The sequence below is a fragment of the Aedes albopictus genome, chromosome 3 (genome assembly GCF_035046485.1).
Source record: "Aedes albopictus strain Foshan chromosome 3, AalbF5, whole genome shotgun sequence".
Taxonomy (NCBI): domain Eukaryota; kingdom Metazoa; phylum Arthropoda; class Insecta; order Diptera; family Culicidae; genus Aedes; species Aedes albopictus.
Window position 1 is genome coordinate 415,534,878 of NC_085138.1, and position 17,937 is coordinate 415,552,814.

At 41.5% G+C, this 17,937-nt stretch overlaps 1 protein-coding gene across 2 annotated transcripts; it reads left to right on the forward strand.

Moving 5' to 3' along the window:
• Positions 1-453: 453 nt before the first annotated feature.
• LOC109403173 (uncharacterized) lies at positions 454-14,119 on the forward strand. Of its 2 annotated transcripts, XM_020076452.3 has the most exons (5): positions 454-822; positions 1,702-1,975; positions 12,411-12,768; positions 12,957-13,000; positions 13,101-14,119. In XM_020076452.3, the coding sequence occupies exons 2-5, from the start codon at positions 1,835-1,837 to the stop codon at positions 13,143-13,145; spliced, it is 588 nt and encodes a 195-aa protein (XP_019932011.2). In that variant the 5' UTR covers positions 454-822; positions 1,702-1,834; the 3' UTR covers positions 13,146-14,119. The 2 variants fall into 2 exon arrangements, with proteins under 2 accessions (XP_019932011.2, XP_019531467.3); XM_019675922.4 differs by lacking the exon at positions 12,957-13,000 and having other exon boundaries at positions 458-822; positions 13,250-14,119.
• The last annotated feature ends 3,818 nt before the right edge of the window (positions 14,120-17,937 follow it).

Genomic DNA, 17,937 nt, shown 5'->3' on the forward strand with positions numbered 1-17,937 from the left:
TCTTCTCTCTTCTTGGCGTAACGTCCTCATCGGGACAAAGCCTGCTTCTCAGCTTAGTGTTCTATGAGCACTTCCACAGTTATTAACTGAGAGCTTCCTCTGCCAATGACCATTTTGCATGCGTATATCGTGTGGCAGGCACGAAGATACTCTATGCCCAAGGAAGTCAAGGAAATTTCCTTTACGAAAAGATCCTGGACCGACCGGGAATCGAACCCGTCACCCTCAGCATGGTCATGCTGAATACCCGTGCGTTTACCGCCTCGGCTATATGGGCCCAAACACACATATACCAGCGAATTCCACCACCCAAAACAACCTATGTGTCAAACCCTCAAGGTAAACTTGTTCTTCGTCCCGCCACCCCACGGGTGCCCTCCGAATCGAGACGCTTTAAATGTGGAAACCCCCTTTTTCCATGCACAACTCGCACGAGCGAGATCGATGCTGAATCAGGTCTACACGGAGTGAATGGATTCAGTATAGAACTTGCCTGTCGACGTCGCGGTACGACGGACAGTCGACGGTCTTCGGGCGCGTGTAGATTCTATGTGTCTTGGTCAAATACAGTCAGCTTGCAAGTTGAAAATAATGATGAGCTGCAAATGAGTTGAACAGGGCGTTCTGTCCGTCACTTAGTTGTCAACGACGAACAAATTGCGCTTATCCAAAGCGTCTGTGAGTGTATTTTGTGCGATTATCTCGATCTGTGCAGCTCCGTCACGACTCTAGAACAAAACGAGCAGTGCATTTGGGTGATTATAGGCACCGCCATAAGGGGCAAACCTCTCGAAAGAACGACCTACTGGGATTGCTTGATAGGTAAGCACCTTCGTTCGCCTGCTTTGTTATTTAATCGATTCTTGATTTTGCTTCCAAATCGAAGCTGGTCGTGCACACAGGAGGCCATACAGATTGGGGCAATGTTTTCGCTTCTGTTGGTAAACTCTTTAGACAAACATTACATAAACTAGTGCCGTGACGGCGCTTAAGCATGGTAGATTAGCTACCCAGTGCAGGCGCTGCTACTGCTGCTGGAACCTGAATTGTTTACAACTCACTTGCCTCGCACACCTTTGCTATACCTGGCGGCCGTCGCTCTCTTCTCTTGTGGTACGACATCTGTGTCATTGGGTTTTTCGTACTTTTTCGCATGTTCGTTGATCGAAATAGTTTAGCGAGTTGTTCGCCTTGTTCAATTGCGACGAAGAAAGCGCATTTGGGAAGGTCGTTTTGGTTCAGCGGTTTTCGCTTCTCAATTCGTGCAATCGATTTTTGACGCCTACTCGTTCGAAGTGGACTGTCAATTCTCTTACAATCTCTTTATCAAACTATGTCACACCGACCATATGTCTGTTGCTTGCGCTTCTAATGATAAGATTCCAGTGCGTTACTTCTTATCAAAAAGGCCCTATGATAGAGCACGCATAGGAAACACAAATACATGGCGAAGACTATCGCTTCGCTTCCCGGTCAACAAAAGAAGTTCACTTATCATCATCATTCATCCACCCAGCGCACAATTACTTCAGCCGCCGCCTACTGTACTCCAGATCTCCATCCAGACTCGTATGTTCCTCGCGGAGCACAGCTTGTTCGCCTGCCTTGTTTGCACAATTAGCCGCGATTTGTTGTTGTTACACCTTTTATCGCCGCTCTGCGCTTACTCTGTCTCTCATGCCTCTTGTTTCCATATTTCAGTTCCAGTTGATCAAATCACGGCTCAGCGCAGCGCGGCGGTACCCTTGTACTCATCGAGGTGACCAATCACCAAATCAACTTGCTGGTGGAAAGTACACAACAGCTGGTCCGACCGTGAAAACCCCCTTCAAAAATGCACATGCACATGTCGTTCTGGTGGGGTGCCGACGTGGGCGATGTGTTCTTCCAGGGTCTCACGGTGAGCACGACCGGTGCGATGGTGGCCCTCTGCGTGACCCTTACGGTGCTGTCGATCGTGTACGAGGGACTCAAGGTTAGTATGATCGTACTTTCATAAAACTGTTTCTGATCAAATTAAGTTAGCTTAAAGTTAGTTAAAGCGAAGAAATTTTCCTAGTGGGCGAAAAGTGGGTGGCTGCGTCTTATGGGAGACCGACTGTAAGATTCATAATGTTGTGTGAGTTTTCCTTTCCAAAAATGTCCATTGTTGTGTGATTTGCTTGAATTGAATGACGGAAGCCCGTCGAATATGATTCATTATTGTTCGGCACTCAAGCAAAATGATAAAATAATGTGCACTGCGGTCATTAACCTTTCGAAAATCAAAGTGTCATTACTGAGTGTTTGGTCGGATTATCAGCAATATAGGACCAGAGATGGAAAATGATGAAGATTGCAGCTGAGCAGACACAAACTCTTTTTTTTTTGCACAAGCACTTTTTTTTGCATTTTGACGAACAACGCATTTTAACGACTGGCAGTGCTGCTTTTCAGGAACAATAAAGCATTAGCTTATATTGGATAATCACTAAATTTGCTATTATAACCACAATAAAATGCACTTCCCGCACCTCCACTATTTCTTCACGAATAAAAACTCATGAGTGTTTCCGTTTTTGTTTTGCTTCTTACTCACGAAGCAGGCGGGTGCGAATAAACTCACACACTGTTTACTCTCGGAATCGTGAGTAAGCCTTGTGTTGGCTTTACACTCGCGAATTGCTTCATGATGAGAGTAATTCCACCACTGTATAGGACTACCCGTCATAAAAATAATGCAATTGATCTTCGGAAAATGTATGTGTGACCCTCTAACGAATAATCACATGATAACAAGTTTGTGGTATTATGGGTCAGCCAAACTACCCTGAAGATCAAAGCATCAAGTCAACTCTACACGTGTAACAGTCCCTTGATCTGCTAATATTGCATTTACAATAGGGTGGGCCAAAGTTTTTAAAGAAAAATAAAAATGTATCCGTCCAGAACAGCTATGCTAAATTTAAGTAAGATTGGTTCTGCATTAGGGTGGCTCAAGCTTGTATGGCAAAACCACATGTCAAAAAGTTCGATGGGCCCCCTTCTCATTTCGTTCTATATGACGCCACGATGCTGTGGTCAAATTTTCAGCTAAATCCGTTAACATTAGGCCGGTGCTAAACTCGTTTGAAGTTTGTATGGGAGTTTATATGGGAAAACATCGATTTTTGCAATTTTCTATTGAGGGGTTCAAATTTTTCTTAAAACACATTATCAATCCTATAGAACTATAGCCTGGGATATGCCGCAAACTTTGTCGAAGACCGTAACGTAATCAGACACTTGCGAAAAAAGCTATAGCCTAGACAGTACGGGCACATTCAATGAGATTTTATTGCTATTCTGCCCATAATCGCATAGTTGACGTAATCACCATTGACAATGTCAATGAAATATTTATAATACTATTTTTGGTACTGGTTTCTAATCATTTGCTTGATTAATTCCATTGTCTGCACACTTAGATTTTTCTACAGTATACGGTAATTTTTACCGAATTCTCAACTGCTGAACGTTCGGGAAACCAAACGACTACCGAACATCCGGTAAATGATGTTTTCGAAAGGCTGTCACAAATTACCGAATTTCTCCGGTAATGTGAGTTGAAGAATTACCGTAGGATTTCGGCAATTTATTGTTTTCATTTGGATGTTTTACAGATTCGGTACTTTTAAGAATGAAAAATACAGGCGAAGGCTCATTGAATTTTTATTTATGAATTTTTTTAATAAATTTGTTCATTTTTATAAGCAAACTAGCTGTCCCGGCAAACTTTGTTTTGCCGTCTTGTGGTGGTTTGACAATTGTTGAGCTCAAAATAGCACCGCACTCTAGATTGATTTAATTTCGGTCGTGTTGATTTCCTTCCTAGCTAATGGAAAATCAGTACTTTATCAATGTTGCTACTTTTCTAGTTGATTTTCGTAACTTTCTGTACATATAAACACAGCCACCACAAATACGAATCGAACCACGCAAGAGTCATGCTCATCGGTTTATCCGTTCTTGAGTTTTGTTGCCCCAAAGGGACTTCAAACTCATTTATATATATATAGATTATATCCACTTCACTATTTTCTTCTCGGCATTGATCCGTAGCTTGAACGCGACGCGAGTTTCCATCCATTGAATCATGAAAACAGCGGACAGCCTGAAACGGATTGTTGGTTATTTAAATAAGGGAAGGCCAGACAAAAATTATGTATGATGAATACTTACCAAATTCCAGCATATGTGATGTTCCGTTCACCATAATCATATTACACAGGTATCAGGTATCAGGAGGCCGGCTCCAGAGACACGTTATCCTCCAGTTGGTACATTTGTGCCATCGCCAAAATAATAGCCTATTTCATCATCTACCTGAGAGAAAAGGAAGGAAAAAGGAATGAAAGGTCGTACATTAAGCATTAATGCTCGAAACGAAAGCTAATGAACTCATCTTTCTTAACTTTACTGGCGTGGATTTGATAAAACTATTACAAAGGTTCAAATTTAACAAAGTTTGCAAAAAGTGTCTTAAAAATCAGTCATTTTCAAGGTTTTTTTGAAAATTTTTAAATGAATAAATAACTTCTGTTAAAAAAATTCTTCTACAAAACATGCACGAACTTGTTCTCTAAAAATGTTTCTTTGACAGTAAAACTTTATCTTTTGTAGAGTACCCAAAAAATGAATTTAAAGATAACACTCCAAATTGCATAAACTTCATGCCAAAACAATGGTCATCACCCTATTAGTTCGCGCGTTCGTTTGTTGTTGCCAGGGGATCCGCATGCGGCAAGGTAGGCCTACTGCTCATCTTTTGCGAGTGTGTTAGTGTGACTGGCAACGCGACCAGAAGTCTAGTCGAATCCTGCTTGGAAATCGGTTTGTTTTGTCGATGGGGGTGGCCCGCGAAATCGCATTGTGTTGTTTGGGAAGGCCCGCTCGATGCATGTTAGGTAGGCGTAGTTTGTTCGAGTTTGACGTGCCTGCACCCTCCCTGGTTGTTGCTCCACAGCATGAGCACGCTAACGCCGCTCAGCACTAAAGTGCATAATTTCCAGACAACACCAAAAATGTGTAACCCATTATAAGACTCTAATTTTTTGGCCCCGGGACCGCTCTGTTCCTGAGGGGACCAGGCACAAGCTCCCGTCTGCTGGTCTGAGCCGCGGCAGGCGATTGGAGTGGGCAAACACGACCTCTTTTGGTCCCGGGTCTCAGGGCGTTTGGCGTGGGGAAGCCTTCGGAATGCGAGGTCCTAAAACTGGAAACATACGGTGCAAAAATACATTTATTCAACGACTTACATGTGGGGGTGGCTAACCCGTCTGGACTGGTACAGGGTAGCGTTGGTTGCAGCGAGGAGCGGCGTCAACCGCGGTGACGAGCTGTGTGGAGTGACGGTGACCGCCGGGAACCGCGGCGTTGGTTGCAGCGAAGGGCGGCGTTGGCCACCAAGAGGGACGACGTCACCCACGGCGAGAATCGACGACAACGGGCTGTGACCGCAGGGAAAAGCGGCGGCGGCAGCGGCGAACATCGGCTGGGCCGACTCGAAGTGCAGCGTCGGGGTTGACCGCCGAGGAAAGCGCCGAGGAAGGTGACCTGGCGGTGGCGAAGTTTGTAGTGGCCCACCACAAGAAGCAGTGCAGAGCAGCGGGGGCCGTGGTAACCAGCCGAAGTGGCCACAGAGAAAAACGGCGGTGGTGACCGCGATGAAGATGAACTTTGGCCGACGCAACGTGCTGCGAGCTGCAGCGTTGGCCACGACGAAGGTCGACGGTTGCCGCAGAGAAAAGCGCCGTCGGTCGAGGCGAGGGTCGGCGCAGAGCCGAGCGGCGTGTCCGCAACGAGATTTTACAAAGAGCGTTGGTGACCGCGGCTATCCTGGTCACTAAACCGCTTCTGGGATAACGAGGTCTCTTCAGGTGTTGTAACCAGATGTTGTTGGCTTGCAAACGTGGCCGCCGGTGCTCCCGGGGCTGGCCAGAAAGATCCCTGGTGATAATTCCCACCAAACAAACGAAGACTCGTTGAAGCAGCTTTCTCCTCGTGGTGACCCAGAGCGATCAACGTTCCGATCAATGGCGGCTGAACAGAAAATAACTTTCGCAAAAAGAATGCTTTGGTTTGATGGACGGTTGTCTCGCTTTGCGTGTTGCCAACTAACTGCCCGCTACTCGTCGCCCACTCGTATTCTCGGTCGCCCACTAGCGATCGGTCACCCATGGAAACCTGCGTTTTCCTTTTTCCTGGTGCTGCAGGTGACTCTCATGGCTTTTCGCCCGCGAAGATCGCTCACCCGCGAGCGGTGCGTTTTTGTTATGTCAGCCACCCACAGCAAGATTTAAATTAACCGTTGAGTTGACCTAGCTTACAAAATCTTCCCTACACACTCGCACCCATAATAACACAAAATGTTACCTGTCGGTAACACCATGCACATTCACAAAATTAGCTCCTGTGTCCGCAAAATCGTTAAATTCGCAAAAACTTTTGTACAGCAATCTAGCTAGGTTTACTAGTGACCTTGGAGAACAAAAAAAAGATCGACATTTTGCATCTAGACGAGTGTACGAGCTGCTTTTGAGAATGTGTAACAGTAACACATTTTTGTGTGGTCTGAAAATTATGCACTTATGAGTAGGGCTTACACATTTTAGTGCTGAGCGGTTTTACTGTGAGGGACGACGGCAGCTGCTGGTGCTGTCCTTGCGAACAGAAAACGAGTTCGCTCTTTGTCGCGTCGCATCTCCGGCTGCGGAAGCATTCGAGGCAGAGTTTGGTATTTCTAAATCGTGTGAGCATACTAAGTGCGACGTGCACTAAACTTATTTTTCGACGGAGCAAAAGCACCGATGAAAGTTTATTTACAAGAGCATACATTTAAATCCCTCGCACTCGTAGCTCTGCTGCGGTGCTGTTCAGATGGGGGTCTATGCGTGCGGCAATTTAGAAGATATTTTTTATTTGACGATGTAAGTGCATTCTTCTTCTATCTGGCATAGCACCTCCACTGGGACAGAGCCTGTTTCTCAGCTTTTAAAGGGAACGTGGGGGATTTGTAGGATATATTGGGGAGGATAAAGGAAACTTAGGAATCAGGGGGGTCTTCAAGTAAAACTATGCCTTTGGGAAATCTAAGCAGCAAGTTGGACATTTTTTAGAAGTTGGAGATTTTAGGAGAAGTTGGGGCTTTGAGAGAAAGTTGGGCATTTTAAGAGTATTTGGGGAATTTTAAGGAACGTTGGGGGTTCCTAGGAGATATTGGGGAGATTAAAGAAAACTTAGGACTTATTAGGGTCTTCGATGAAAATTATGCCTCCGGGAAATCCAAGCAGCAAGTTGGACATTTTTGGAGAAATTGGACATTTTAGGAAAGGTTGAGGATTTGAGATGATTTTGGGCATTTGAGGAGAAATTGGGGATTTTCATGGAACATTGGGGCATTTTGGGAGATATTGGGGAGGATAAAGGAAACTTAGGACTCATTAGGGTCTTCGAGGAAAATAATGTCTTTGTGAAATCTAAGCAGCAAGTTTAATATTTTAGGAGAAGTTGGGCATTTTAGGAAAGCTTGAGGATTTGAGAAGAAGTTGAGCATTTTAGGAGAAATTGGGGATTTTTAAGAGATATTAGGGAGGATAAAGGAAACATAGAATTCATTAGGGTCTTCGAGGAGAATGATGCCTTTGGAAAATCTAAGCAGCAAGTTGGGCTTTTTTTTAGAAATTGGGGATTTTAGAAGCAGTTGGGGATTTAGGTAAAAGTTGGGCATTTTAAGAGAATTTGTAGATTTTTAAGGAACATTGTGGGTTTAGGAGACATTAGGGAGGATAAAGAAAACTAAGAAATCATTAGGTGATTCTAGGAAAGTGATGCCTAGGGAAATCTAAGTAGCAAGTTGAACATATTAGGAGAAGTTGGACATTTTAGGAAAGGTTGAGGATTTGAGATGATGTTGGGCATTTGAGGAGAAATTGGGGATTTTTAAGGAACATTGGGGATTTTTTAAGAAAATTTGGTGTTTTTAGGAGATATTGGGGAGAATAAAGAAAACTTAGGAATCATTACGAGTGCGAGGGATTTAAATGTATGCTCTTGTAAATAAACTTTCATCGGTGCTTTTGCTCCGTCGAGAAATAAGTTTAATGCACGTCGCACTTAGTATGCTCATACGATTTAGAAATACCAAACTCCGCCTCGAATGCTTCCGCAGGCGGAGATGCGACGCGTCAAAGAGCGAAGTCGTTTTCTGTTCGCAAGGACAGCACCAGCAGCTGCCGTCGTCCTCATGCTGTGGAGCAACAACTAACGAACGCGCGAACTGATAGGGTGATCACCATTGTTTTGGCATGAAGTTTATGCAATTTGAAGTGTTATTTTTAAAGTCATTTTTTGGGTAATCTACAAAAGATAGTTTTACTGTCAAAGAAACATTTTTAGAGAACAAGTTCGTGCATGTTTTATAGAAGAACTTATTTAACAGAAGTTATTTATTCATTAAAAAAAATTCAAAAAAAACCTTGAAAATGACTGATTTTTAAAACACCTTTTGCAAACTTTGTTAAAATTAAATCTTTTAAATAGTTTTTATCAAATCCCCACCAGTAAAGCTTAGAAAGATGAGTTCATTAGCTTTCGTTTCGAGCATTAATGCTTAATGTACGACCATTAATTCCTGAGATATTGGGTTTCAAAAATAAGCTAATTTAAAAAAAATAAAATGTGAATAACTCACTTAGCAGTGATTTCCGACCCTTTGTTCCTTGGGCATTTTTTCATAACTTTTGAAGACTTAGCTGTTCTAAAATTTTGTAAAGTCCGAAAACAATCACCCTGTATTACTTTGCCCATTACGTGTTGCTGAAGTGCTGATTGCACTCCGCACATCGTAGTGTCTACGAAGTGAATAAGACTGATGCAGACTTAGCTCACGAGAATAAACACCAGCACCTGCTCGACCTTCGAGAAGGGAGCCATCAGTGTAACATACGATGCCGTCTAAAATACTTCTCTCCAGATAACCAGAGGTCCACTCTTTCCGGGAAGGGAATTTCGTGGAAAATGTCCTATATGGAAAATTACAAGCAATTGTAAGATCACTTACAAGGAGCAAGGACAACTTTGTCCCAATTTACCAAAAGTGAAAACAACGAGGTGTGTGTTGAACTGCGGTTCACAGGAGTTTCCTCTAGTAAACCGAGTACCCATAGACGGTAAGTGTAAGAAGTGCTTCTTGTTTGAGATGAATGTGTAGAGGGGCAACGTCAAAGAGAACTTCGAGCGCTGCCGTGGGAGTTGAAGAGAACGCTCCAGACATCACCGTTAAGCACATCCTTTGGAGATGACCTAATTTTGATTGGATCGTTCTCACTTCGCCCTTCTGCCACCACACAAGACATTCATAAGCCAATATTGGTCGAACAAAAGTTGTGTAAATGCATTTGATATACTTGGATTTTAGACCCCAAGTTGTACCAAATGTACGCCGGCATTGCCTGAAGGCCATACCCAAGAAACCATGCTGTTGAAGCAAGTATTGCATATATAAAGCGCATATATTGGCATGCACTGCCCTATATTACCCATTAAAGTTGAATTAAAGTGGCAAGTAGCGCCACTATTGCTGACTTACGATTATACTGGTATAATCGTAATTTAATAATAGTGGCGCCACTTCCCACCTTAATTCAACTTTAATGGTTTATATAGAGTAATGCATGTCAATACATATATGTGCGTTATTAATGCAATACGCACAGCTTCAACAGCGTGGTTACTTGGGTACAAGATTTCTTGGTTCTGAACTCAACATGAGGTGTCCAGGAAAGCTTGGAATCAAGAATAACTCCAACGTACTTTACCTGTTCAGTCACATCGATTTCAGAATCAAAGAGACGCAAAGGTCGAACACCATTACGGTTTCGCTTTTCCCTGAACAGAACAATAGATGTTTTACTCGGATTTACCGAAAGGCAATATTGGCGACACCAGTCCTGAACTACCTGAAGAGCGTTTTGCATCAGATCGAAAAGGGTGCTGGCTGATGCACATACCAACTAACAATGTTAGATAGTCATCGGCAAAACCATATGTAAGAAAACCGCTATTAAATATTAAGTTGCCTCAATGTCGTATCTGCTACGAGATTCCACAACTGCGGTGACAAGACTCCTCCTTGGGGGCATCCACAAACACTCAATTTCCTAATCGCTGCTTGAAGCAATGTCGAGAAGAGATGTCGGTTTTTGAGCATTTGGTGAATCCAATTGGAAACCATTGAAGATATACCATGACCCCGTGTCAGTGATGGAATTACTTTCATCATGAAGCAATTCGCGAGTGTAAAGCCAACACAAGGCTCACTCATGATTCCGAGAGTAAACAATGTGTGAATTTATTCGCAGGGCGAGCTTCTTCAAAGCTTCCATGATGAAAGTCGTTTTTGTATCAGCGGCATCATCAAACTCACTTGGAGTGTCAATTGATGGAGAGTATACAAGGAATTTGGCCGCAACCAAATCAGTAAACAGATCCCAGTTAGTTGACCGGGGATTCCTGAAACGCAAAGTTTGCGAAGTAACATTCACATGTTCAATAAAAATGTAGCGATGGTCAGATAAAGATTTTTCGTCCGACACATGCCAATTGGTCAACTCGTGACTATTCTACTAGAGCAAAGCGTTATATCTAACACTTCCTCTCTACCGGATACCATGAAGGTTGGGCGGTTGCCTATGTTAAGTAATCCAAGATCTGTACTACTTAAGTACTCCATCAAACTGGAACCTCTCAAGTTAATATCTGAGCTGCCCCAGATGATATGGTGAGCATTAGCATCACTGCCAACAATTAGCGGAAGGCCTTTGAAGTGCAGTATGCGATGACATGTTTGAAAGCATCCGTAAGGGCATAAGGGATGGTTCATCATGCGGTAAATAAACCGAACAATAGACGTATTTCCTGTTGAGGTTTCCAACGGATACATCAATTGTGACAGCACATAATATGTATATTATGTACATCTCTGGTAGTTGATTCAGAGACGAGTGTAGCAACGATTGCGTTGTTGACAAGAACACAGGTTCGAGGTATGACACGCGAGTTTGCCATTTCATTTTACTGAAAGCAGCAAACACCGGGTTCACAAGGTTTCCTAGAAATTACCCTTACGACAGTAAGGTTCCTGGACTAAGGCCACTTGGGCTCTACCATTTTGCATAAGTCTGCAAAGAATGATCGTTGCTGTTCTTTTGTGCTGAAGATTGATTTTAGCTATCCTTACCATAGCCACTACCCAAACTAGGCAAGATTAAACTCTTCACAATAAAAGCACAGCAAAGAACAGCAGCAATAAAACCAGTGGCCGAATTCCAGCGCACTTTTTCTTCGAAGAGAAGAAATTTTCTTCCATTGCCTACCAGCAAGAAAAATTTCTTCTCTTCGAAGAAAAAGTGCGCCGGAATTCGCCTACAGATCGGTATCTATTAAAAAACGACAAAAGCAAGGATACACAGAATAACATCTTCATAATCCCGCCATTAGTTAGCCTCAAGTTTGAAACTAAAGAAGGGCAGCTGATTCTCTCGGAGAAACACAAGGTCCACTGCGCTATTGCTCCGGTTAGCGCAGTAAGGGCTACATACTGTGGAGGGCGCCCTGGTACTCCACAGGCTACGTTAATGGTTAGGTTTTTATTGAACCCCCTTAACCATTCATTCCTAGGCACGGTAAGCATATAGAAGCATCACACCATGAATTAGGGGTCACCTGTTTAGTGGACTCTTACCACCGGAACTTAGCCAATTGAGACAACCGCTACAGATACTACACGGCTATCTAGGCTGATCGTAAAACGAAGTTAATATTAATGATCAACTTCATACGGGCTCGAACAGCCGACGTGTTGCCGGCGTGTTGTAAGGCAAGTTGTAAAAGGTGCCCAATAAACTTTTTAATGTAGTGCAAAATCATGTATGATTGCGAGTGTGCTGTTTTCGCTGAGAAAGTTGCCCGAATTCCATGAATCTATCGTTCGCCCGCAAGGTTCTGCCGAGTCTAGGAGAGCTACAAGTTGGTAGCTTTCGAAGATTAATGGAAGCTACAGTAGTTCCTAACCCTCATTTCATTATTTTATTTTAATTTGTTTTATTTGAAAATTATTTATTTTTCCACAATTCCCCAACTTTCAGTGATTTTTTATTGAAGTTTATGTGTATTTGTAAGTAATGAAGTTCAAAACTCAAGCTCGAAGTTAGGGTGGATTCATTCATATCTGCATTACATCGCAGCTTGGAATTTACAGTCGTTTTTGCTTGTAAATTCAAAACAATACTGTCTATGAAGAACACTTCATTTATTTGAAAATTTTCAAATACCTATCCCCAAAAAAAATAAAATTCAAAGTTTTGTCCTAAAGAATTTTCAATTTCTTCCAGGTCCACGGTGCCAAAGTACGCGCTCGTGCTGCCCGGGAGCGAAAACGCTCCGTTTCCTGCCCACCGAGTGAAAGCGCCACACTGCTCTCGCTGGAAGCGGCTCCCGGGGTGCTGCGGCCGCTGTCCCGTCGGTTCTGTGCCTTCTTCGCCGAGGCCACCGTGTTCCTGTTCCACAACATGCTCGGCTATGCACTGATGCTGACGGTGATGCTCTACAATGGGTACCTGTTTGTGGCTGTGGTCGGTGGGATGGCGTTGGGGTATTTCTTCTTCGGGCACCTCTCGATGAAGGTCAACATGGAGAACGTTCAGGCTCGACGGACGAATGTCATCTGTACGGCTCGCTGCCTACAGGAAGGTTAGTTGTGGGGTGATGGGTGTTGTTTTTGGAGTTTTTCAATAGTTCTCATAGAGATCATCAGTGGGGACAATGGAAATTTGTTTGTAGTTGTGGGTGTACGAATTTCCATTGTCCCTTGATCGTTAACCGTTAGACTTTGTGGATTAACTAATAACATTCGCACGTATCTTTGTTGTACATTCTAGCCGAATCCTGTGCCATGAGTCACTCAGCACCCTGTCCTTCCTCTGTATGTGACGATCGTTTCTAAGTTTTACATTAATTTTCTGTTTTCATTTTTTGTTCCATCATTACTAAAATTTTATTTTCCTCATCGCACTTTTCCACAGCGTCCCAAAAAGAGTTGCTCCAATTACCAAACTCTCTGTTCCTGATCTTCGTAGATTTGTAGTGTTTGCGTTCGTTTGTTCTTCCGTTACCATGTACCCTTTCTTCATCATCGAATTTCGTTTCGTTTCGCACCTTCCCCCATGTATAGATTCAGTGAATCCATCGACTTCGTCCAGCTTGGAGCATCACCAGCACTTCGGGTCGAACGAGCTCAACTACGACGGATCGGAACCATCGACCTCGACGGTGGTGGTCCATCACCATAATCTTCATCAACAGCATGCGGCGTGCCATTGAGGAGCAGCATGTGACCCAGAAGCACAAGATATTACGTAATCTCAGCCATATTTTGTTGTTGCTAGGATAGTGTTAAACCGAACAAGCCAAATCACACAACAACCATGGGGGATCATCAAGCAGAATAGCCGCCATTTTTCGTAGAACGAAACAAACAAAAAGGTGTTTTCTATAGGATTTATGCTGTGATCTGCAAAATCATTGCGCCGGGAGCCAATATTCAATCCGTATTAAATTTAGCGAACAAAGAAAACTAAAACTGTGAAGCCAATCAAAGTAGTCAGTTGTTGACGTGTTGTCACGCGAACGCATTAGAATTTAGTTCGATTAGGCCTCAGTCTACTAGATCGATTTCGTCTGGGTGCAAGGTTACTAGTTCCAGTAAGATATTTCTTTGTGCTAATGTAAGTTTGAAGATTTCTACACCTGGTGTAGCTTGCAATCGAAAACCGTAGGTTCTTTCCATTGTTTCAGAATAGCTTATTCATCATTTTGTTTTAATATACATTTAATATTTTTATTTTAACAATTTGTGTGATAATAATTTTTCTACGAATTTACGTCCATTTATCCGTATAATTTCAGTAGGGAGAATAAGAAAAGTATTTTACCAAAAGGTGACCACAGTCCTCAATGTTAAACTTGAAGTCTTCTAAGGCTTTTGCTGTACAATTCGTTGGAAATAAACATATTATCGTAATTACATGGAAAATGTACAAAAGACGGGTGCATGTTTGTTGAGAATAGTATCACATTCCAGTTTTACCAAAAGTCTATATGTTTACAACAAAAAAATGGATATGCAGTTATTGCGCCACACACTGGGGCAGAACGCAGTTATGGACAGGCAAAACCTCTAGTGCTCTGGATGTGCATCCTAGAGATTTGGTGTCTTCAGAGAAGTGTCTTGTAGGAGTTTTGACTAAAAGCTGGTGACTCAATAATTGATCTAGATAAGTTGTAACTGATCTAGATCAGTTTTAGCTTTTTATAGAAGCGTCATAGAAGAAAACTTTCTTCTGCAAAGTTGTTCATTTTGATATTTTTGACATTTCTTCCGAAGACACTTATACTCTATAATGCACACGAAAGGCACAGTGGGCTACTTTACTGGAAAAAGTCGAAAAAATCGATTTTGATCAAAATTTTGAAGTAAAAGAAATCAGAAAAAAATTTCGAACGTTAGGTTAGCAAAAATATATAAGAAAAAGATTATTCCATAACAAAAACTTACATAATCACGGAAATTGGAGGTGTTTCTTGTTGAAATAACAATAAAAGGTGATTAACAATATATTTGATAACTCATGAAGCAGCAGGCGAAGGCAGCTAATTTTTTGGCCAAAACATGTCAATACCACTAGCATCGATACAGTGAGGAAAGAAAAGTGGGGTAACTCGGGGCTTTTGCTATATATAAGTATGAAATCATCACGAAAATAAATGGAAATTGACCATTAGGATCAATTTTTTGAACTCCAAACATAATGTAAAGCAATTTTTCGATTGTTTTTTAATGTAACATGTCTGGGTAATTAGGGTCTTGGACCATTTGGGCAGGGGGACCTATTTTGGGCACTTGCTGCCATAACTCATTTTTAACCGATTGAGTTGAGTTTTGGGACACGATCAGATGCGTACAGTATCTATTCATGATCAAAAATTAAATCAGACTCTAGTTTAATTTAAAAACGCTTCACTAATACTTCACTTTTGCAAAAGAAAATAAAAAATGAATAACTCTTTTAAAGAAAAACTAGAAAGGACGGGCAAATTCCTTTTAATTCTACTACTGTGCTTATCTTCGGGTCTTGTCCGAAGATAAGCACAGTAGTAGAATTAAAAGGAATTTGCCCGTCGTTTCTAGTTTTTCTTTTAAAGAGTTATTCATTTTTTATTTTCTTTTGCAAAAGTGAAGTATTAGTGAAGCGTTTTTAAATTAAACTAGAGTTTGAAGTAACAAGTTCTACTAAAAGCTCTAAAGTAATAGTAAAGCAAAAATTAAAGTCAATCGGATTGAAATTGACTGAGCTATAGCAGCAAGTGCTCAAAATAGGTCCCCTGCCCAAATGTGATGAAACATGAATACAATAAATACAGACCCTACTGTGATGAAACATGAATACAATAAATACATATTTAGTGCGGCTCTGGCCAGTATATGCCATGTGAATGTGTATCTAGATATGTTATTATTATTGATTGGACCCTACGTCTTGACAAAAGAATAAATACCAAATAATTGTATGTGCGCTTCAACAGTATTACTGATTTAACACATATCAGATTTGGTTATTGAGCATTCATAAACATAGGTCAAATCAAATGAATAATCAGTATATAATATATTTTACGATAATTTCAATCTATGAACTGCAGTAAAAAATCTCGATATGTTCCATTGCTCTCTCGCAACGTTTATCAGGCATATGTTCTAAGATAGTCGAACACATAAAATTAGTTTCACCACCTTCCGCTATTATATGAGTATATAGATACAACAATATTATTACATGAGGTCCCTCCCAATAAAAATCTAGATATACATTCATAAGGAACATATTGACCTGAAAAGCGCCAAACCAATTTTACTATAAATGTGCATCATCACAAAAATTCTCCAGGCATGCTGCATTAAAAAACGATCGGAAAATTGTTTTACATCATGTAAGGTTTTCAAAAAATTGGCTTCTATTGCTAATTTTCTTTTCTTTTCGGGATGGTTTCATACTAGTATATAGCAGAAGCCCCGAGTTACCCCACTTTTATTTGCCCACTGTATCGATGCTAGTGGTATGGACATGTTTTGGCCAAAAAATTAGCTGCCTCCGCCTGCTGCTTCATGAGTTATCAAATAAATTGTAAATCACCTTTTTTTTGTTATTTAAATAAGAAAAACCTAAAATTTCCGTGATTATGTAAGTTTTTGTTATGGAATAATCTTTTTCTTATATATTTTTGCTAACCTAACGTTCGAATTTTTTTCTGATTTCTTTTATTGCTGTGTGCGTTCAAGATGCAAACGGTGCCCAAATGCGCTTCAAACGCGGTAACACATGTTACCAAAGGCAACGTAGCAACCATAGCCAATATCACCGCCAACCTAGGATTCGAAAGCTCCCACTGAAATCGGGTTACTTGTTATAAAATCTTACCGCTTTTGGTGCTACCGCATTTGATATTTGCATTCTGAATGCACACAGCAATACTTCAAAATATTGATCAAAATCGATTTTTTTCGTCTTTTTCAGTAAAGTAGCCCACTGTGCCTTTCCTGTGTATTATAGAGTATAAGTGTCTTCGGAAGAAATGTCAAAAATATCAGAATGAACAACTTTGAGGAAGAAAGTTTTCTTCTATGACGCTTCTATAAAAAGCTCAAACTGATCTAGATCAGTTGCAACTTCTTTCTTCTTCTTCTTCTTCTTTATGGCTCGACGTCCTCACTGGGACTTGGCCTGCCTCGCTTCAACTTAGTGTTCTTTGAGCACTTCCACAGTTATTAATTGAAGGGCTTACTTTGCCTGCCATTGCATGAATTTGTATATTGTGAGGCAAGTACAATGATACACTATGCCCAGGGAGTCGAGAAAATTTTCCCGACCGGAACGGGAATCGAACCCGCCGTCTCCGGATTGGCGATCCATAGCCTTAACCACTAGACTAACTGGAGACCCCAGTTGCAACTTATCTAGATCAATTATTGAGTCACCAGCTTTTAGTCAAAATTCTTACAAGACTCTTCTCTGAAGACACCAAACCTCTAGGATGGACATCCAAAGCACTAGAGGTTTTGTCTGTCCATAACTGCGTTCTGCCCCAGTGTGCGCCATACGTCGCTGTTTGTCACGCCGCTGGTTTTCACTTTTTACGCCGGTGATCAGTGCACAAACAAAATTAAGTTTACATAAAATGGAAATAAAAACAAATCTCACTATCACTATCATAATAGCTTCTCTTTATCGATTTTCTCATCTGTAAATCCTGATGAATTTTCTGGAAGAATCCCTGGTTGATCTCCTGGAAACATCACTGAATTTTTCTGAAAGAATCTCTGAAGAAACTTCTGGACAGAAAAGAATGAATTAATATTTCTCATATTTCTAATGAATGCCTGCAGGGAAAACACCAGGAGTTCTTTCCGAATTTTTTTAGGGGAATTCAGAGATGCCTCCTAGAGATACATCAGAAAAACATCCAGAGATTAGTCTGAGAGTTTCTACAGATTCAGGAATTCCTCCTGAAGATCCTTCTGGAATTCCCACAGGATTTTCTTTAGAAACTAGTCCAGGAGTTTCCTCAGAGATTCCTCCAAGAGATCCTTTAGAAATTCCTCTAGAAATCCAAAAAGAGATTTCTCTTGACATTCTGTAAGGATCGCTTAAGGAGATCCTTCAGGAATCATTCCGGGAGTTTCATCAAGAGTTCCTACAGGAATTCCTTCTAGCATCCTGTAGGGGTTGAGAGAGATAGAGAGAAAACGATTAATAGGGCATATAGCATCAGTTGCGGTGATACACCACCGCAAAAACAAAACAA